Raw genomic sequence first — 22,178 nt, 5'->3', positions numbered from 1 at the left:
CTCAGCAAGTGGTTTGCTTTGGCCATGCGATGTTCATAGATGTGGGACCCTCGCTGCTGAGGCGGGGGGCTGAGGGGAGGCCTGCCTGCTACCACCCCTCAGCGATACATGGTGCAATATAGGTGACTGTTACTTCACCACACTTGGTTTTAGGTGGTTCATTACCAAGAATTATTGCGGCAAGAATTAGGGGATAGGTAAGAAAGACATTGCCAACTTATTTACAAAATGCAGTCGCTTAAAAAATCAGTACCAGAGTGGAGATCTGAGAGGCAAAATCCTTAGAGGAGTTAGGAAGACTAGAAAACATACAGGCCAATCAGCAGAATAGGGTGGGGAATGAGGTGGAAACAAGTAATTTCTCAGTGGTCAGCAGGCACCAAAGGTCAGTGAAGAAGCAGAGGCTCCTCACCAGATAACGAAATGGGCATGCACAATGGGGAAGTAACAGTGGGAATCACTAACTGTCTAACCCACTGAGTGTCAGAGGCACCCAGGAATTAGCTTTGGAGTCCACCACAGCCCATTCCAGCAGCTGGCAGGAATAGCTTTCAGGCAGCACAGTGAACTATTTGGGTGGACAGTGGAGCCAGTCTCCAAAAACGGTGATGGCACCCGAGAGCTCCCTGTCCTGGAGTGCTGCCTGCGGGCGGCCTCTCTGGGAGGTAGAGAAACCAGAAGTCCTGCCCCCTCCCTGTACCACACACCCTGGCTGGGTACTCACATGGCCCCACCATTGCTGAGGGACGCAGAGCTCTTCTGCCGAAGGAAAACCCGGGCTCCTCGGAGCACAGCTGGCTGTGTCTGCTCCAGTGTGGCCTTCAGAGGGTGGAACAGCGACACAGGGCCCATCTGCAGAAGGGATGCAGAGAAGAAGAGCTCTGAGGACAGAGACAGCTGTGTCAGAAAGCTGGCCTGACCCCACAGCACAGGTTGGGGCTCTTTCTGCCTTGCACCCAGCCCTTCACATGAGGCAGGAAGGGGCTTACTTGCAACCTGGCCTGTGAATGACATCAGGAGAGTAATTTCACTTCTTGGAGCCTCAGTTTACCTACCTACAAAATCTGGGAACCACATCCAACTACAAATGGTAAAAAGATTTCATCTCATCAAATTGAATTCACAGGTGGAGGCTGCATGAACCCCGGACTGACCAGAATTCTCAGGAATTCTGAGGAGATTTCAGGGCTTGGGGGTGGGGGTATGTATGGGTTTCCACAACAGGGGAGGGGGGTATGTATGGGTTTCCACAACAGACAGGGGAATGGAGGGTGGTGGTGTGGGCATCAGAAACTTCCTATCCCACAATGGGTGAATGTTCCTGTAAGCACTGAACACCAGGGAACTTTCTAGAGTCTACATAGGGTCACTGATGGTTTGGCTGTGTGGGAAAGTTATCTTTGAAGCATGACATCAGGAAGATGGGACCCCAAGCCAGGCCAAAGTCATGAGTGGAAGAAATCATGATCCTGGACCCCTCAGCTTGAATCTCTCTTGAATCTCTCTGATCCCTGTCTGTGCGCAGGGTAATCGGGTTCTCCCAGCACCTCCCAAACCACCTCCTCTAGTAGTCTTCCAACTTCTTTCTTCTACCACTTAAAAAAGTGCCATCTCCAGGTCACCTGCTCTCAGCCCCTTTTCTTCTGCTCCTGAACACCAGCTCTCCAAGTCAGGAAACCCCCAGTACCATCAAGAGAGCAGCCATTGCAAAGCACACAGGCTGTAAGGAGCTTCTGACTTTGGGGCTGGGGAGGGGAGGCCACAGCAAGAACCTCTCAACTTCCTTTCCTGCTGTGCAAATCCAGGAAGGGTGTGGGTTCTCCCTGCTGTCAAACAATGGGCGGGTAGCAGAGCCTGAGATCTACTTCTCGGAAATCCTGGAACCTGGTACCTGGGACAGGCCTCCCGCGGCCTGGTGAATCTGGTCTCTGGTGGTCTTGTTCTGTTTATAGAAGTCAAATATCATCAGAGCTGCATACACTTTTCCCACTGTCATCTCATCGGCTGGAGGGAGAGAAAACAGGATGGAGTGTAGAGGAGGAAAGGCAAGGAAACAGCCCCCACTACGAGGACTCCTGGACATGCTCAGGCAGGGGCATGGGGCTTGGCCAAAGTCATGCGGTCCCCATGTGGTGCCTCTGGACACAGAGCGCATACCCCCTGGAGGTGCACTGACTCTCCCCACAGGTCCCTTTATCTTCTTCCAATATAGTAGGCATGGAGTTTCATCTTTAAGCACCTTACCACTAACTGTAGGAGTCTCCTGATTTTCTCTGGATTTTTTTGAGGTATAACCCCCACCAGTAATGTGGGTGACCGTCCCCTCCCACAGGCCCTATGCACCCACTTATAAGACCATCTTCCCTGCAGGTGGAAACTAAGTCTAGATAGACTAGTAATGAGGTTACCCTGGCCCAGGCCTCTCGGGTCTGCCTCTGGGTGGGATATAAAAAGGGGGTGAACAAGGGGAATTTCTTGGCCTCACTTACGTTTATGGGGTGGCACCAGTAAATCCAGGGTCTTCTGGGGCAGATTGGCCCACACAGAGGAAATTTCCTTCCTCAACTCTGCATCACACTGATGCTGCTTCGTGCCAGCTGGGGTGGGGGCAGACAAGGGAGACATGTTAGGAGCCGTCTCAGAGCCCCGTTCGGGGAACAGGCAGGGACAGGTGTTATATGGGGGGAAATGGGGCAAGGATGGCACTAGCAGGAAGCACAAAGCAGGAGAAAGCAGTGCCAGGGGAGCTGTCAGAGCCCCCTTGATGGCACCTGCCCAGAGACATGTGCACGTGGGTCCTGGCGGTCCAGCTGCTGACCCACCCATTCATCCACTTGTTCAGGAGGACTGAGTGAACACCCACCACAGGCCAGGTGCTGTTCTGGGTGACGGAACAAAAGCAACAGAGCTGCCTTCACGGCACCATGTGGCCTGAATCAACAACAAAGTGGCAGTAAGCAAAAAATCCAGTGTGTTGGATGAAGAAAAAGCCAAGTAGGAATGGATGAGAACTATGAGGAGGGCTGCAATTTTGGACAGGGGAGTTAGGAAAGGTCTCACGAGAAGGAGGTATGTGTAAGACCCTGAAAGCAGAAAGGGCCCAGGAAGTACAAAAGCCTAGTTATGGAGGTGGGAGTGTGGTGCAAGGAGTAGATGCTGAGGGGGAAGCAGTGGAGGGTGCTAAGCAGATAAAATACTGATTTTTTTAAGCATCAGATTTACTATGGTTTAACGTACATACAATGAAATGTACCCTTTTCAGTTATCCCATTCTACAAATTTTGGTGATTGCATAAAGCCATGTTTCCACCCCCACGATCAAGACATGGTACACCCACTGCACCACTGCCAAAGTCCCTCTGTGCTCCCTTTGCAGCTGACCCCTTGGCCTCCTACCATCCCATCCCATCCCATCCCATCCCATCCCATCCCATCACTGGTGTGTTTCTATCTTGGTTGTTTTGTCTTCTCCAGAATATCACACAAATGACATCACAGGGTATATTGGCTTTTGAGTAGGATTTGCCCACTCAGCATAATGCATCTGAGATTCATCCATGTTGCTGAACATATCAGGAGTCTGTTTCTTTTGATTGCTGAGTACTATCTTACTGTATGGATACACCACAGTTTATTCATTCACCATTTTTGAACATTTGAGTTGCTTACATTTTGAGGTGATTATGAAATAAAGCTGTAAATACTTGCATATATGTTTTTATGTGGGTATATGTTTTCTCTTCTTCCAACTTAGGAGTGGGATGGCTGAGCCATGGTAAGGAACTGCCAAAACTAGGATCACAAGAATTCCACAATATGCATTCTCACCAGGACTTATTATGATCATTTTAAAGAGTATTTTAGCCATTATAATAACCATGTAGTGTTATCGTGCTGTGGCTTCATTTTGGATTTCTCTAATGATTAACGATATTGAGTGTATTTACATGTGTTTATTTGCCTTCCATATATATATACATATATATTGGTGATATGTCATTCAAATCTTTGCCCATTTTTATTGGGTTGTTAAATTTTCTTATTGCTAAGTTGTGAGACACTTTATCTATTCTAAACTGATCCTATATCAGATATATGTTTCAAAAATGTTTTCACCACTGCTTTAGCTTGTCTTTTCATTTTCTTAAATGTCTTTTTGAAGAGCAAAAGTTTTTAATATTGATAAAGTTCAATATACCAATTTTTCTTTTATGGCTCATGCTTTTTGTGTCTTAAAAAATCCTTGTCAAATTCCATATTGTCAAAATTTTCTCGTGTTTTCTTCTAGAGGTTTTACAATTTCACATTTGCATTTATGTTTATGATCAATTTCAAGTTAATTTTTGTACAAGGTGGAAGGTATGTGCTATGGACTGCACTGGGTGCTCCCCTCATTCACATGTTGAAATTTGAATGCTCATTTTGATTGTATAAGGCCTAGAAGGAGGTAATTAGGTGAAATTAGGTCATAGGGGTGGGGCCCTGACCCATAGAGTTAGTGTCCTTATAAGACAAGACACTAGAGAATTCGTTCACCCTCTGTATGCACTCAAGGAAAGACCATGTGAGCACACAATGAAAAGGTGACCACCTACAAACCAGGAGAACAGGGCCAGGAATGAAACCTACCTTCCTGGCACCTTGATTTACTTTCCCCCTCCAGACTGTGAAAAATAAATTTTTGTGTTTAAGCCATTCATTTATGGTATTTTGTTATGGCAGCCCAAGCAAAAACACTAAATGTCAAGCTTTTTCCCTTCTTTTGGGGGGGGGGGGGGCATAAAGCAGTCTAAGTTTTCCAGTACCGTTTGTTGAAAAAATTATCTTTTCTCCATTAATTGCCTTTACAACTTCATCAAAAATCCACTGGCAATGGGAGTGTGAGTCTCTATTGTGTTCCATTGAGTCATGTCTCTGTCCTGTCACCAATACCACACATCTCAGTTAACAGGCTTTATAGAAAGTCTTTTGATTCAAGTAGAGTAAGTTTTCCAACTTCATTCTTTTTTCAAAATTGTTATTCAAGTTCATTTGCTTTTCTACATACATTTTAGAACGAGTTTGTACATTTCTACCTAAATACCTGCTGGGATTTTGATTGAGTTAACATTTATTCTATTGATCAGTATGGAAAGAACTGACATCATGACAATATGGAGTCTTCAAATGTGTGAAGATGATGCAGTGCTTGATTTATTTAGGTCTTGATTCTTTCAGTGTATGTTTTGAAATTTGCAACATACAAATTTCACATACATACTTTTTAGAGTTATCCAGCAACATAGAAGTATTTCATGTTTTTGGTGTGATTTTAATGGAACTTTTTCCCATTTCAATTGTTAATTGCTAATATATAGAAATAATTTGCTTCTTGTGTATTGACCTTGTATCCTGTGACCTTGCTATTATTGTGTATTAGTTTTAGTAACTTTTTAAAATGGCTTAAAACAAGAGAAATGTACTATCTCAGTTCTGGAGGCCGGAAGCTCAAAATCAAGGTGTCCGCATGACTATGCCTCCTCCAAATGCTCTAGTGAAGAATTCATCCTTGCCAGTTTCTAGATGTTGGTGGCTCACAGCCATCTTTGGCATTCCTTGGCCTGCAGATGCCTCCATTTTATTGACTTTATTTATTACAATCTTTCAGATTTCTCCATAATCATGTAAATTGTTATTAGGAGCTATTTTATTTCTTCCTTTCCAACTGGTATGACTCCTATTTCTTTTTCCTAACTTATTGCAAAGGCTAGGACATAAAGTATGATGTTGAACAAGAATGGTGACAGTAGAAATCCTTCCTTTGTTCTTGATCTTAGGGGAAAGGGAGTCAGTCGTTCTTTGTTAAGTGTATGATTTGCTGAAGGTTTTTCATAGGTATCCTTGATCAGATTGATGCAGAATTTTAAAAATCATGAATAGATACTTAATTTTGTGAAATGCTTTTTCTGCATCTATTGAGATGGTCATGTAGTTTTACTTCTTTGATGTATTAAATTATATGGATTGATTTTTAAACGAACTCAACTTGCATTTCTGGGATAAACCTTACTTTTGTCATCAAGCAAATAGATAAGTATAGTTAGATTCAGTTTGTTAAAATTGTGTTGAATATTTCTGTGCCAATAGTCATGAGGGATACTGATCTGTAATTTTCTTTTCCTATAATGTCTTTGTCTCATCTTGGTATCAGAGTAATTTTAGCATCATACAGTAAGTTGAAAAATACCTTCTCTTTTTCTATTTTCTGGAAAAGTTTATATAGAATTGGTATTATTACTTCCTCCTTAAATGTTTGGTAGACTTCACCTATGAAGCTAACTGGGCCTGGGATTTGCTTTGTTGTTTCTTTGTTTGTTTGGCTTTTAACTATATATTTTAATTTCTGTAATAAATATAGTGCTACTCAGATTATCTCTTCCTTTTTTTTCTTAACCTACTCATGTTCTCTGTTCTTGATTGAACTTGATGGCTGGTGTCAAGGACTTCTTCCATTTCATTTAAGTTGAAGTTATTGATGGAAAGTTGTTCATAAAATTTCCTTGCTACCCATTTAATGGCATTAGGACCTGCAGTGGTATTCTCTCATTCCTTATATTGGTTATTTTTATCTCTTTTTTCCTTGATCGGTCTAGCCAGTTTATTAATTTTATTGGTTTGATTTGTAACATGATCACTCTGGCTGTTATGCTGAAGGCAGACAAGAACAGAGGCAGACTGATCAGAAGCTACAGCAACAATCTAGTCAAGGCCCAAGATACAGTGGTTTGGACCAGGAGCTGGCAGTGGTTGAAGACAAAGAAGTGATCATATTCTGGTGTATTTTGAAGGCAGAGTCAGAAGACATGACAAGAGACGAGACATGGATCAAAATTGGGGTAAAGAAAAGAAAAAAGAGGAGGTAAGAATGACTCCAAAGGTTTTGGCTTGAGTGACTAACTGAAAGAACAGGGTTTCCACTGATGGAGATGGGAAATATGGGAAACATCTGACAATCAACTCTGGGAAGTATCATGGGGAACATCTGGCAATCAAGTCTGGGCAAGTAAACCTCTGGAATGTTTACTGGGCCTCCAAGTGGAGACAGTAAATAACTTTTCTCACGTGGCTCCTCACAGGAGAATGCAGGTCTTCAGGAGGCTGCCTGCACTAAAAACACAAAGTTAGAAGTCACAGTATTTAAAGCCATGAGAATAGGAGGAATGACAACGGTTGCAAAGAGAACAGTCTGAGGAATGACAACGGTTGCAGAGAGAACAGTCTGAAATGTCACTGAACAGTGACATTCAGAGGGTGGGAGACATGAGAAAACAGAACAAGAAACACAAAAGAAGGATGTGACAACTGAGGAAAGACTGAGCTGTGGATAGCCATGGTAAGGGCCGAGCATGTGGACGTCCCTGCACAGCTTAATGAGAGCAGCTCCAGCAGCGCTGCAGGGGAAGCCCAACTGCAGCCTAAACAGGAGACCAGATAGACAATACAGACCAGTCTCTCAAGGAGCTGGCTGTGAGGAAGGGAAGAATAAAAATAGAGAAGCAAATGGAGGGGGAAGAAAACTTTCTAAAGATGGGAGAGATAATACCATGTTCATTGTTGACACAAATTATCCAATAGAGGAAAAAAAAAAAAACAGGCAGGGAAAGAAGCAGGGTGCAGAATTTCCAGTGTGACATCTTTGGGTAGATGAGAACAGGAACTAGAATGCAAGGTGGGGGTGGGGGTTACTGGCCTTGACTCATCCACTGCAAACGAAATGGCTGAGCTCAAGGGCACAGGCGCAGCCAGGAGGGCGGTGTGGGGGTAGGGACAGTGCACACTCCCTTTGGTGGCTTTAATTTTCTCAGTAGTCATCACAGGAGGGGGAAGGTGGAGAGGACACACTGGAGGTTTGTCCTCTCCTAGTTTGGCACAGTCCTGTCAGCTCAGGAGGGGACCTGACAGGGACTGGGCTCACTACAAGGAGTGGACAGAAGGCACACAGACTCTCCACCCTGGGGAAGGGTGCTGCCTCAGATGAACCCGGGCCAGGCTATGTTGTGCCTGCACATGCTCTAGCTCTGGATAACCTTTAACCTCACTGCACCTCAGCTTCCTCACATGAAAATGGGATAATTACAATGCTCATTGGCAAGATGGTTATCAGGGGAATGGAGTCATCGGCCAACAGAGGTGCCATGGGCAGCTATCCTTGGTCCCCTCCACGCAAGCCTCCACATCCTCCTCCCTGCACACCCACCTGGGGTGGCTCTGGAGTGAGACTGCCCAGCCCTGGCTTGGTGCCCTCCCCAGATGCTGCCTTGCTCACCTGGAGCCAGCTTGATCTCCAGTGCGGTCCGAATGAGGGCCATCAGCGTGGACGTGAAGTGGACAGTCATATCCTCATTGGAGATGGGCATGTTCATACGAACCAGGCGCTAGGGACAAGGGGAGCAGGTTAGGGCCAGGCCCACCAGGGTCCCTCCACCACAGGACTACAAGGTGCTTGAGTCCCTTAGAGGCTGGGCTTGGCCTCCTAGGGGCAGCTTCTGCAGGTGCCCAGGCCCAAGCAAGGTTGGGTGGCTGGGAGTTTTGCCAGCATTCACACTCACCCTTGGGCCCCCACCCTCATTGGAGCTGAGGATTCTCCTAGCTGCAGAAAAATAGAAGACCAGGTGAAGATTGTCACATAGCACCAAGCCAGAAGCCTGGATCCCTCTGAAAGAACAGGGGTAGAAGGACCCCTACCCAAGGCAGGAATAAGGGATGTGTGGCCTGGGCTGAAGAGGAAGGGGTCTGGGCTGTAAAGCGGAACCTGGGGTCCCCTGGGATAGCCTATAGACAGGAGGGAAGACCCCTGTCCCCACAGCTCTGCCATCTCCACCTGCAGCCTGGAGTACTGGACAAGAGGCGGGCAGGATAGCCAGGAGCACAGCTCTGAGTTCTGGCTCCAGTGAGGCACCCCCCACCCCAGGAAGGCTTGTGTCTCACACCTCCCAGCCAGAGGGCCAGCAAGAGACATCTGATGCCACTCCCCAAAGGCATCCAGCACCTTACAGTCAGAAGGACCTGGGACAGATGGGACTGCACAGGGCCAGCATGAAGTCTGGGAGGGGAGGCTCAGGGCCACCATGTAGGAGTAAAAGTACTCCGGACCAGACTGGGGCCAGTGCCCTGCTGCTGTGCCTCCTGTTTCCCCATCAGGTGAACAGCCTCTTTCCTCTTCTCATCTTTCAAGGACAGAACAGCTGGAGACAGATGTATCTATACCACAGACCTCTAGGTATAGCCAGCAGCTGCCTAGAGCCTGAGGCTCTGAGAACTTACGTGATGTCCGGGAATAAAAGTATCCCTGGAATACTTTGTCTGGAATATGTCTGGAATGTCCTCAGCATGGGAGATCACCTAGCTGGCAAGGTAGCCCTAGGGGCACCATGAGCCAACCCCACTATCTTCTCACAGCAGCGTCTTGTCCTCTACCACAAGACTGAGCTAGAGATGGGGGCACAAGGTCTCTCCCTGGGGTCTGCCTACCCTCTGCCAAGACTGCATCCTGTGACATAGCAGCATCTCTTTCCCTCTGGGGAGGACCCCCCAGCCCTGCCACCAGTATCTTGGCCCCAAATCCAACCCTCAGCCTAACAGAGACTGGGTGGCTAGAGACACGGGCCCAGACTCTGCCCCCCTGAATGCTGGCAAAGCCCCACTTGGCACATCCAATCATGGTCCCAGGACCTCACACATCACCTGTGTGACGCACACCAGGAAAATCGGCTTTTCAGAGCAGTGTCCCTGTAGACCAGCACCGATGGCAATAGTAGAGGAAGAGGGATTCCTCTCCAGGGAAGTCAGGGAGTCGGGCACCAGCGTCAAGGAGGAGCAAGCAGGTGATTTCCAAGAGAAGAGAGCTCTGTCCAGGGCACCTTCACCAGAGGCTCTCCTCGGCCTGCCCAGGCCCTAGAGGGGCTGGGATCTCAAGAAGCAGGGCAAGACCAGAGTAAACACGTGTCTCTGCCCTGGGCCTAGACCCTCCTGGTCACAGCACTCTGCACATCTCCTGGACCCTCCCTAGCTCCCCAGGCCCATCCATGCCTCCTCTGGTCTAGTCATGACCAGAACCGTGGAACTGGCTGGTACCGCTGGGGAGGGACCCTAAAGGCTAGCCCATCAGGGCCCTGCATGCCCAACCTGGCCTCAGGTATCAGTGGACAGAACTCTCCTTCTTGGGGACAAAGCTACAGCCTTGCATGCAGGCCTCCAGGCAGGCAGAACATACATGCCAGGCAGGGGAGGGCCGAGGAAGACATAAAAGGGATCTGCCAGTGGCTCAAAGGAGCCACTAGCTCCCATAGGCTGTGCTGAGGCAGGTGACAGAGGTAGGCCTAGATCGAGAGCAGAGAGACAGGCAGCATGGACAGAACCAGAGAGATGAAGGCTCTGGTGGGAAGCTCGCTCAGAGACAGGGCGGTGGTGGGGAAGCCCCAGACACATGCCGGTGGAGCTGCCAGACTGGGGCTGGCTGTTTTCTGGGAGCTCTAGGAGCTGCAGGAGGGCTCTGGGTATGGGGCAGTGGTGGTGGGGGGGCAGTGCTAGAGGGATGGAAGGTGGGGGTGTGGTGACTGAGGGTACATGGGCAGGTGGGAGCAGGCTTGGGGCTGGACCATGTGACCTGCTCACCCCCCGAGGAGGGAGGCCTGGAGATGCCCTCAGTTTACCTCCTCCTTGCAGCTCAGCCTCCTAGGCTCCTCAGCAACAGAGGGAGGGAGCTTGGGAGCACCTGGGCCCCTGAAGCTGTCCTTACCCGGCAGCAGCCCTCAGAAGCCCCAGGAATGACAGCAGGACGCCTCTCCCTGGCACCCTTTCCTTCTTCATAACAGAGTGGCACTTACAAGGCCCTGGAGATGCTTCCTCCTCAGGCTGACAGCAGCCCAGGCCTGGGGAGGTTCTGCATGTGCGGGGCTGGGAGTGAGTTCCTCAGGGGTACCAGAGGCCCTGCAGGCCCCTATTACCCCAGGCTCAGACCCTGAGGGCTGGGTAAGTCCACCCTCTTCAGGCACTTATGGGACACAGAAGTCAAGTGCCATCCTGAGCCCAGAGCAGAAACAGCTGGTCTGTCCCCTCATTTCCAGGAAATGAAAGAAAAGAGAAAAGGCAGATGAAGGGCTCTGGCTCCACCTTCCTGAGCCTCACAGGGGCTCTCAAAGGGGGCAGACCTGCAGGGACGAGGCACGGTATCTGCGTCCCTCTGTCTGAGGAGGTAGAGGACATGGTTGGAGCAGAGAAAAGGAGGAAACAGACAGCAGAGCGGCAGACAGACAGATGGACAAGCCCAGCACAGCCAGCCTCCGGGGTGCAGGGGTGGGGTCTACCTTGTATGCAACTCGAGCAGGGCATTTCTTCCCCAGCCCCAGGGGTGGGGACATGTGTTTCAGCATCTCAAACATGTCATTGTAACTGATGCGCCCACTGGAGACCCGGCCCAGAGAGGCAGAGGCAGGGTGGGGTCCACAGGAGGGGTGCGGCAGGAGGGGGTGGGGGGAGGAAGCAGACAAGAAAACAGATCCAGTTAACCAGCGTCAGATTAAATGCCAAACGTCAAATTACAAAAAAATGAGGGACTTTCTCTGCTTGACTCATCCCCTCCTTGCCCCTCCCAGCCTCACCTCCACACTCCAGCCCCACGCAGGGCAGCGGGCAGGGGTGACATCTGAGCTAATGAACATGGAGGGATGAGGAAGGGCTGCATCGGGGCGGCTTTGGGTTGTCAACTTCTGATTTTACACTTTTAGAAACCACAGATAATGCCAAATCAGAAAAGAGTTGTTTCACCATGCCGGGAGAGCTGGCAGACAGAATTACATGACCGATGAGGCCGGCCTGAGAACCACGGCAGAAACATCAGCTTGCCTTAATGCTCAATTTGCTTCCAAGTTAGCCTAGAGGCTAAAAAAGTGGAGAGAAAAAATCTAAAACAAGCCAGAAAACTAGAGCGGGAGCCACGCTGTTCTGCAAGGAGCCCCAAGGCTCTAGAGACAAACTTGACGGGTGAGTCCTGCTCCAAGCCCAGAGACGCCCGAGGCCGCCCAGGGCAGGGCTGCTGCTGGGAGTCAGGGCTGGGCAGGAAATGGGAGACTGCGGAGGGTGGGGGGGGGAGGGGGCACGGTGGGCAGCTGGGGTGGGATGTGGCTTAGAGCCACTCTTGCACCCTCCTGACAGCACCCCAGGGACAGGGCCGGGGCCAACCAACAGGACAAGGCTCCAGATCCAGGAAGGTGTCTAGGGGCCGATGACTGTGTCTTCCCGAGACGGACAGGCCACCAGGCCTGCAGCCTCACCTCCACCCCTGGGGACACCTGCCTATGGGACCTGCTTGGGGTCCCAGAGACGGTTGGGTTCAGGCCACCCAGGAGAGAAAAGGGACAACTTTTTCCTGGCAGGCACATCTGCCCCAGGCTGTGGCCCTCCTCCCAGGGTTTCCAGCCTCAGCTGCGTGGATCCATCCAGAGGTGAAGCAAGCGGGCCTGCCTTTGGGCCTCTGCTCCCTCTGTCCTCTCCTCCCACAGGGACCAGAAACCCTCGGGCTGTTGGGCTCTTCAGACTGGGAGGGGCAGCTGCTCCTGGTCTGCGCGTGCCCAAGCCCTCCTCCTCTGGGGCCCGCGGCCTCCAGCCTGTCTGACCGTTAGCCCACCCTTGAGAGCCTGGAGGCAAAGCCAGGTAAGACAGCTGCTTCCTTGGCACAGGCAGGGCCTGGCCCCCAGCTCCCACCCAACAGCCGACCCCTACCCTCAAGGCCCAGCCAGAAAGCTTCGTGTGTATTGCCTCAGAAGGCTGCCTCTCCCCAGCCAGCTGGAGGGGTGGGGAGATTAGACGGGAGACCAAAGCGTCCAGGAGGTTGGAGTGCGGGGCAGGGCAGGACGGGAGGAAAGAGAGGTGAGGTGTCATCATTCCCAAACCAGGCAGGGAGTGTGTGCTGTGTTTGCGTTTCGGGCAGGGAAGAGTATGTCGGATGGAGGCTCTGAAGTTGCAAACCTTGTAGGCCAACCTACGAGGGCAGTTCTTCCCTAAGCCAACGGGTGGCGCAATACAACGCAACAAACTGTACATATCCTTATAATGAATCCGGCAACTGGAAAGGAAATGTCACAGGTTATGGCAACCAAGGCACGATGAGCCCGTCCCGCCCGCCCACCCAGCCTGCGACAGGAAGAGGAGCCAGGCGGCTGGACAGGCAGCTCCCTGCAGGGAATCCCGGGGCTTGGAAAGCCCCTGGCAGCATGGCAATCCCAAGATGATTTCCAGAGCCTGATGCAGGCAGGACACACGCCATAACAGAACAAGTGCCGGCCCCTGTCCCAGGCCCCCACTGTGCACGTACTGAAACTGTTGGTCTGTCTCTCCCGGGGCCTTGCTCACCCACCCTCTCTGGCAGCCCCTACTCTGGCTCCCTGAGTGCCTGAAACCCCATGCCTGACTGTCCCTACCTCCCAAATCTCTTGGAATCTGCTGGTCCAGCTAAGAACCCCCTTGTCCCAGGGTGGGCACCCTGGCCAACACTGATGTTTCTCTTTCCTGTACTGTACCCCTTGGTCTAATCAGCTCCAAATTACTTCTGGAAAAGAGGGAAGAAAGAGGAAACCCCACTTTGGCCTCACCCAAGGTGCCTGCTAACCTCATGGGACCCAAAGGGTCAGAAAGCATGGTGAAGCCCCAGCCCCAATAATCACTCAACCCAGTTCACAGCCTGCCCTTTGGGTTCATCTTCTCTCTTCCACCATCAAATCCCTCAGATGGCACCAGATGGAAAGTGGGGGCACAATACTGTCACTCCAATTCAAGAACAGTCCTCATTGTCCATAAAACAAAGTCAAAGATATTTCTTTATCCCAAATTTCAAGACCTCCTCAACCTGTCCCAGCTGCCCTTCCAGCTCCTTTGCACTCTCTTCTCCATCAGACACAATCAAACCCCTTTCCCTTCACCCCTGGCCCCATCCCCTTCTCTAGAGCTCAATCTGTCTTGCCCTCTTAAGTCTGGCTCAAATGCCACCTCCTCTGACTCACCAGACAGGTGGGGTCTGTCCCTCCTCCAATACCCCCAGCCTCATACTACAGCCCCTCTATTCTCCCACTGTCCTGCCGGACTCAGCATCCTCAGAGCACGTGCTCACTTCACCTACAGACCCCCGGTCCCCAGCACACGGCGCATGCTCAGGAATGTTGACTGGACAGATGGATGAACACAAAGATGAGTAGACAGGTTGCTCACAGGTGTGGTTGTGATTCTCTTTTCAAGTCTACATTTCACACAAAGTGAGGCAGCAACAACAGGGAGGATGGGAGAAGGCGGCACCAGAAAGCAACAACCCCACGCCTTCTTCATCTCCCCACAGCACATGTGTGCACACACATACCCATACTCACATGCATTCACACACGTGCGTGCACAAACACACATGCCCTGTGCATTTACATGTGCACACACAAGCACACACATACACACTAACATGTCCTGCACTCACATGTTTGCAGTCACAGGTGTGCATGCTCGTATGTGCACACACAAACCACCACGTACCTGTGCACACATGCACACATGTATTTCTGTTGCACACATGCAAACACACAAGCCGCATGTATACACAGACCTGTATGCATACACACAACACATCCGTATACAATATGCACACATGTATACACCTGTGCACACATTCACATAGCCACACAGGTACAAACATACACATATATACACACACATACACATATGGAAGCTTGGGAAATTCACAAAGTTTAGTTATTTTTTAAGTCTCTCCAAGAATGAGGAGACAGCAGAGTGGCCCCCTGGGATATAAAGATGAACATATCCTTACATCTGCCTGGAAGCAACCTTGCTCCTGCCTGGGATGTGGGTTAGACTCAGTCCCCTCAGCTGCCTCTGCTGGGCCTTCCCCTAGGCCCTGCCATCAGGAGGTGAGCTATGTTCTCAGCCCAGGCCACATGTGCGGGCAGCAAGTCTGAGCGTTAGCTGTGGGTCACATCCATGCTACTTCTGGACCATGGTCCTATGTGCTATTTCGCAGATGCCACCTCTGGGGTAAGGCTTATACTTGCTGTCTACTCCTTCCACAGCACTTTCTCTACCACACTCCCAGTGGCCTCTGCCTTCCAGAGAGGCCCCATTGTCTGAACTCTGGATTTGGGAAACAGTCTGAGCCCCCTGTGCACCATCACAAAAACACAGTCTGGCCCAAGTCCATTTGCTGTATGCCCTAATTCTGTTCCACCCGTTGCTGGGCTAAGAGAAGTCCTGGGTCTATGGTTCGTAAAGATTTGGGGACAAGTCTTCCCCCTTCACAGGCCTGCACTGACCTGCCTTTGTCTCTAAGTCCAAGTCAAATCCCAAACAGAATCTCTGTATCTCTGCAACACAACCTCTGGAAATAGTGTGTCTAGAACTAGCAGCATCTCTTGAGACCACAGTCCAAATGACACTCCTGGAACAAGCCTTGACCCTGCCCTTGGGTTGAGGGTTACTCAGAGTCTCTCCTGCCCTCTGACCTGACTAGGCCTTCCTGACCAAAGAACCCATGCCTACCCTTGAGCCTGTGGATGCCAGAATGAGCCTGGGCACTGCAGGGCCAATGTGCTGATGCATCAGCAAAATGACAAGACTCTCCAAGGCCACAAAAACGGTCACCTACACCATGAAACATAAATAACAGCCATGCTTGTTCTGCACTATGCAAAAACTGTAAAATTTTCACTACAATGGAAAACATTCAGAGACACTACAGGCATGGAAATGCCCAAGGGTTGCTGGGGTTGCCAGTGGTTTTTGGGGCTTGCCCCGCCAGGGAAGGGTCTTACACAGCACCTTCTGGACCCTCACATGATAGGGTAGTGGCCCTAGGAAGGCTGAGTGAGGAGGGTGAGGGATCCCAGCCAAGCTCCAGGTTTCAGGAGCTTGAGGGCCAGAGAGCTCTGGAGCAATCCCCATGCTGCTTCAGGTTAGGAGAAAACAGGTAGAAGCTCAGGCACTCTGTGGGCAGTGGGGTCCTCACCGTGAGGACACCGACCATCTTCTCCAGGTCTCTACCATGCAAGGGGTGGCCCAACACAGAACTGTGTGAGGGGGACACAGGCAGGCGGGGAAGCCTCAGAGAGAGGAGCTGGGAAGTGGCCACACCCCATCTCCACAGTCTTATTCCCCTGGAGCGTGGGAAGGGACAGATGCCCACCCGCTTACTGGGGCACTGTGCATTCACATTCAGGTCTGCTGATCGCTCGCCATGAGCGAGGCGGTGAGCAAGCCTGTGTCTTCCCCAGCAGCCAGGTCTCTCGGCCCCTCCATGTCCTGTGTTTGGCCTTGCAGAGAGCATTCCCTGAGTAACTACTCAAGTATCTGCTTGAGAGAGTGAATGAATGAATAAGCAAGTGAAGGAGCGCATGATGAAGGAACAGACAAATGGGCAGATGGCGAGTCCATGCTGCTTTGCTAGCCCCGAGGATAAGAGTATGTCCTGGGTGTGCAGGACTCTCCCACGGATCACAGAACCACCTTCTAACCCAAGCCAGTCCCCTCATGACACACTTGCTCTGTCTGGAAATGAACCACCTCTCACTTAATGCAACACAGTAAACCTTTCCCAACGTGACCAAAGGGTCTTCAACGTACTAGACCCTTCCTGGTAGCTCCTTTAATTTCAGTAAAAGTTCACCAAGCACCTGCTATTTACAGCCTGGGCTGGGGACACAGAGGTGCATGTTGGCTCCTGTTCCTGAGGGAGATGGCAGAGAGGGAGAGGCCTGAGCCCATCAGGGGAAAAAATGTTATTTCTGCCATGAAAGCTTCCAAGCTTCAGGAGGACAGTGAGGCCCCAAGGGAAGGCCCTCCTGCTGTGTCTACACCCTTTCCCTTGAGCCCTCCATGCCCCTCATGTGACAGACCTGTGAGGGGACAGTACACTCCTATTCAGCAAGAGCCCTGAGCCTCACAGACCCCCTGGAACCTTCTAAGTGCTGGACTGAGGGTCTCAGAGCATTTCTCAGCCCAGGGAGCTGTGTAAAAGCACTGTGGGCATGAGAAGGAGAGCGCTACCTCAAGGGGGACCCAGCACCACCCTATGTGGGCCCCATCAAAACCTGAGGGTGATGCCTCATGTGACACAGGTCTGAAGCCCCCCAGCCCTGTCGCAAGATCCGTGGCATGGACCACCCTGAGGACCACGGAGCACGGGGGCCACTCACCACGCAGCCGGGTCGTACTCAGCCCAGACCCGGATAAACTCGTCCAGGTGGTGAGGCCCTAGGATGGAAGAGTCCCGTGTAAGGTACTCAAAATTGTCCATGATCACGGCCACAAAGAGGTTCAACATCTGCAGGACAGGAAGGAAAAGGGGTGACATAGAGAGACCTCAGCCTGCCCTCTACCTAGCCCTCACCCACCAGCCAAAGTCTGTGTGCAAAACCATCATAGCAGCAGAGGCCACTGACTTAGAGCTTGTCCAGCCCTGCTCCCCCACAGCCTTTGGGCCTCCACGATGCCACCACCGTCACCACCCACCACAGTAGCCTCCTACCCCAGGGTTCTAGATCCCGCAAATAAACCTGAGCCCCTCCTGCTCCCTACTTCTGCTGCTCCAACCCTAATTCATGTCTACAACCCCTTCTGCCCCACCTCCCATGACCATCGGTTTCCCCTCTTAGCTAGCCAGCAAGGAAACCGTGACTTTGTAGTCAGCAGTTTGGACTCTAGTAGTTTAGACTCTGGACAAAAGCTCAGCTTCTCTCCTTCTTCTTCTTTTTTAAATTGACTTGAAATTCACATAACATATAATTAATCATTTTGAAGTGTATAACTCAGTGGCTTAAGTGTATTCACACATTACACAACCACCTCTCTAGTTTCAAGAATTCTTCATCACCCCAGAGAATGCCTTGTACCTTAAGTAATCACTCACTTATCCCCCCCCCCCCCACATTCCATGGCAACAATCTCTGTTCTGCAACTATAGGCTTGTCTATTTGGGATATTTCATATAAAAAGAATCATACAATATAGAACCTTTTGTGCCTGGCTTCTTTCACTTAGCATGATTTTTTTGAGGCTCATCCATTCATTTGTAGCATGTGTTAGAACTTCATTGCTTTTTAAGGCTGAGTAACATTCCAAGGTAGGTATAGACCACCGTTTGTTTATCCATTCATCCATTGATGGACATTTGGGTTGTTTCCACCTTTTGGCCGAACTGTTTTCCACAGAAGTTGCTGCATTTCACATTCCCACTATGATGCGCAAAAGTTACTATTTCTCCATTTCCTTGCCAATGTTGGTTATTTCCCATTAAAAAAAGTTATTATTATAGCCAGCCCTAGTGAGTGTGAAGCAAGTGTGCAGTTTTGAGTTTTCTTAATGCCCAAAGATGTTGAATATCTTCATGTGCTTGTTGGCCATTTGTATATCTTCTCCAAAATTGCTATTCTGATTCTTTGCCCATTTTTTAGGGGGGGCTGTCTTTTGTAGTTCAGTTCTAAAAGTTCTTCATATGTTTTGGATATTATCCTCTTATAAAATATGTGATTAGTAAATATTTTCTCCCATTCCTTAGATTGCATTTTCACATTTTTATAATCCCCTTTGACACACAAAAATATTTGAGTGTCCAGTTTATTTTTTTCTTTTGTTGCTTGTGATTTTGGTGTCAAATCTAAGAATCCTTTGACAAATTTGAGATCATGAAGATCTGCCCCCTATGCTTTCTTCTAAGACTTTTGTAGTGTTAGCTCTTATACTTACATCTTTCATCAATTCTGGGTCATTTTTGTATATGGGGTGAGGTAGGGGTCCATCTTTATTTTTCTGCATATGGACATCCAGTTGTCTTTTCATCATTTCTTATTCTTTCCATATGGAACAGCCTTGTCATCCTTGTCAAAAATCAATTGTCCATAGATATTTGGATTTATTTCTGGAATCTCAATCCCACTCCATTGGTCTATCTTTATGCCAATATCATACTGCGCCCCCTCCCACCTCATCAGCTTTACTGAGAAATAAATAACTGATATAATTATAAGATATTTAAAGTGCATATTGTGGTATATATACATACATACACATCATGAAAGCATTCCTACTGTCTAGTTAATTAACACATCCATCACAAATTTTTCTTTGGTAGACTATTCAAGTTCTACTGTCTTAGAAAATTTCAATTAGGGCATCCCGGGTGGCTCAGCGGTTTAGCGCCGCCTTCAGCCCAGGGCCTGATCCTGGAGACCCAGGATCGAGTTCCACATCGGGCACCCTGCATGGAGCCTGCTTCTCCCTCTGCCTGTGTCTCTGCCTCTCTCTCTCATGAATAAATAAATAAAATATTTTTTTAAAAAAGAAAATTTCAATTATATAATCTAGTGTTATGAACTACAGTCCCCATGTTTTACTTCACATCCTCAGATTTTATTCATATTCTAGCTGAACGTGTGTACTTTTACCAACTTCTCCCTATTTCCCCAACTCTCTAGTTCCTGGCAATGACTCTTCTACTGTTTCTATGGTTTGACTTTTTAACAAAAAATTCCATATATAAGTTGTACCATGCAGTATTTGTCTTTCCCTGTCTGGCTTTCTTCAACTAGCATAATGCCCTCAAGATTCATCCATGTTGTCACAAATGCCAGACGGATTTCCCTTTATCCCATGGCTGAATAATTTTTCATTATTCCATTATTCCTTATCACTTCATCTGTTGATGAACACATAGGTTGTTGCCATATCTTGGCTATTGTGAGTAATGCTGTAATGAATATGGGCATGCATATCTCTCTTCAATACCCTATTTTCGTTTCCTTTGGATATATACCCAGAAGTGGGATTGCTGGATCATATCCTAGTTCCATTTTTTATTTTTTGAGGAACCTCTATACTGTTTTCCACAATGGCTGCACCAATTTACATTCTTACCAATAGTATGCAAGGATTCCCTTTTCTCCACACCTCTGACAACACTTGTTATCTCCTGTCGTTTTCATGATGGGCCATTCTAAAGGGGTGATAGGTCACTGTGGTTTTGATTTGCATTTCCCTGATGATAAGTGATGTTGACCACCATTTCATGTACCTGTTGGCTATCTATATGTCTTCTCTGGAAAAGTGTCTAGTCAGCCACATTGTTTTGACTCATGGTAGCTATATAGTAAGTTTTGAAATAAGGAAATGTGAGTTTTCTCACTTGGTCTTTATTTTTTTTAATAAATTTATTTTTTATTGGTGTTCAATTTACCAACATACAGAATAACACCCAGTGCTCATCCCATCAAGTGCCCCCCTCAGTGCCCATCACCCATTCTCCCCCACCCCCCGCCCTCCTCCCCTTCCACCACCCCTAGTTCGTTTCCCAGAGTTAGGAGTCTTTATGTTCTGTCTCCCTTTCTGATATTTCCCACACACTTCTTCTCCCTTCCCTTATATTCCCTTTCACTATTATTTATATTCCCCAAATTCTCACTTGGTCTTTAATTTTCAAGATTTTTTGTTATCTGGGGCTCCTCTGCCATCCCATATGAATTTAAGGATCAGCTTTCCATTTCTGTAGAAAGACCACTGGAGCTCTGACAGGGATCACACCGAATCTGGAGCTCATTTTGTGGGGACATTACCACCTTACCAATATTAAGTCTTCTAATCCCTGGACATGCTTGTCTTTCCATTAGGTCTTCTTTAACCTATTTTGGCAATATTTTTGCAGTTTTCACTGTACAAGTTTTCACTTCCATGGGTATTTATTATTCCTAGGTGTTTTGTCCCTTTGGATGCTACCAGAAATGGAATTATTTCCTTAATTTCCTTTTCAGGTTGTTTATTGCTGGTACATAGAGACATAACTGATTTTTACATGTTGATTTTATATCCTGACACTTTGATTAATACATTTATTAGTTTTAGTACTCTGTGTGTGTGTGTGTGTGTGTTCTTCGGGATGTTCCATATATCTGCAAATAGAGATAGTTTTACTTCTTCCTTTCCAATTTGGATGCTTTTTATTTTTTTATCTTGCCTAATTGCTCTAACTAGGACTCCCAGCACAATGTTGAGTAGAAGTGATAAAAAAAAAAAAAAAGTGGGCACCCTTGTCTTGTTCCTGGTATTTGGGGAAAAGTTTTTAGTCTTTCACCACTGAGTATAATATTAACTGTAGTCTTTTCATAAATGCCCTTCATCATGTGATAGAAACTCCCTTCCATTCTGAGTCTGCTAAGTGTTTTTATCATGAAACTGTGTCAAATTTTGTCAAATACTTTTTCTTCATCTATTGAGATAATCATGTGCGGGTTTCCCCCTCATCACACTGGTTAATTTCTGTGTGTTGAAAATATAGCCTTGCACTTCTGGGATAAATCCCACTTGATCATGGTATATAATCCTTGGAATGTGTTGTCAGAATTAGTATCTTGTTTGGGATTCTGACTGTATATTTATCAGGGACATTGGCCTGTACTTTTCTATTTGGGGGCATCTTTCCTGCCTTTGCTATCAGGATAGTGGCAACATCAGAGGATGTGTTAGGAGATGTTTGAATAGGGGAACTTGGATGGCTCAGTCAGCTAAGTGTCTGAATCTTGATTTCAGCTCAGGTCATGATCTCAGAGTCATGAGATTGAGCCCCACATTGGGCTCCACAATCAGCAAGGAGTCTGCTTGAGATTCTCTCTCTCCCTCTGCCCCCTCCTCTAAAAAAAGAATTTGAATAGGATTTATGTTAAATCTTTTTTAAAACAATTTTCCAAATTGTGGTAAAATATACATATCAAAAGCTTACCAATTTAATCATTTTTATGTGCACAGTTCAGCAGCATCAAGCACGTTGACACTGTTGTGCAACCATCCCCACCATCTATCTTTGAACTCTTCCACCTTCCTCAACTGAAATTCTGCCCCCATTAAACACTACCTCTCATCCCCTCCCCCAGTCTCTGGCACCCACCACCGTGATCTCTGTCTCTATGAACTTCACTGCTCTAGGAGCCTCATACAGTTTTCTTTTGTCACTGGTTTATTTCACTTAGCATAATGACTTCAATTTGTAGTATGTGTAAGAACTGCCTCTTTTTTTTAAATTTTTATTTATTTATGATAGTCACACAGAGAGAGAGAGAGAGGCAGAGACACAGGCAGAGGGAGAAGCAGGCTCCATGCACCGGGAGCCC

At 48.2% G+C, this 22,178-nt stretch overlaps 1 protein-coding gene across 4 annotated transcripts in view; it reads right to left on the bottom strand.

Annotated features, from left to right (window-relative positions):
- CACNA1B (calcium voltage-gated channel subunit alpha1 B) overlaps window positions 1-22,178 on the bottom strand; it is a 195,640-nt gene that overhangs the window by 7,363 nt on the left and 166,099 nt on the right. For 3 of the 4 annotated variants that reach the window (XM_072778906.1, XM_072778907.1, XM_072778908.1), the window contains 6 exons: window positions 17,220-17,347; window positions 11,346-11,442; window positions 8,306-8,414; window positions 2,490-2,597; window positions 1,892-2,004; window positions 725-852 (listed from right to left, as the gene is read on the bottom strand). In XM_072778906.1, coding sequence (XP_072635007.1) covers window positions 725-852; window positions 1,892-2,004; window positions 2,490-2,597; window positions 8,306-8,414; window positions 11,346-11,442; window positions 17,220-17,347 — 683 coding nt within the window. Of the gene's footprint in view, window positions 1-724; window positions 853-1,891; window positions 2,005-2,489; window positions 2,598-8,305; window positions 8,415-11,345; window positions 11,443-11,718; window positions 13,103-17,219; window positions 17,348-22,178 lie in introns of those variants that run through there. The other variant, XM_072778909.1, reaches the window with a different exon arrangement.

The sequence above is a fragment of the Canis lupus genome, chromosome 16 (assembly GCF_048164855.1).
Source record: "Canis lupus baileyi chromosome 16, mCanLup2.hap1, whole genome shotgun sequence".
In the NCBI taxonomy this organism is placed as follows: domain Eukaryota; kingdom Metazoa; phylum Chordata; class Mammalia; order Carnivora; family Canidae; genus Canis; species Canis lupus.
This window is presented reverse-complemented; position numbering and strand designations above follow the sequence as displayed.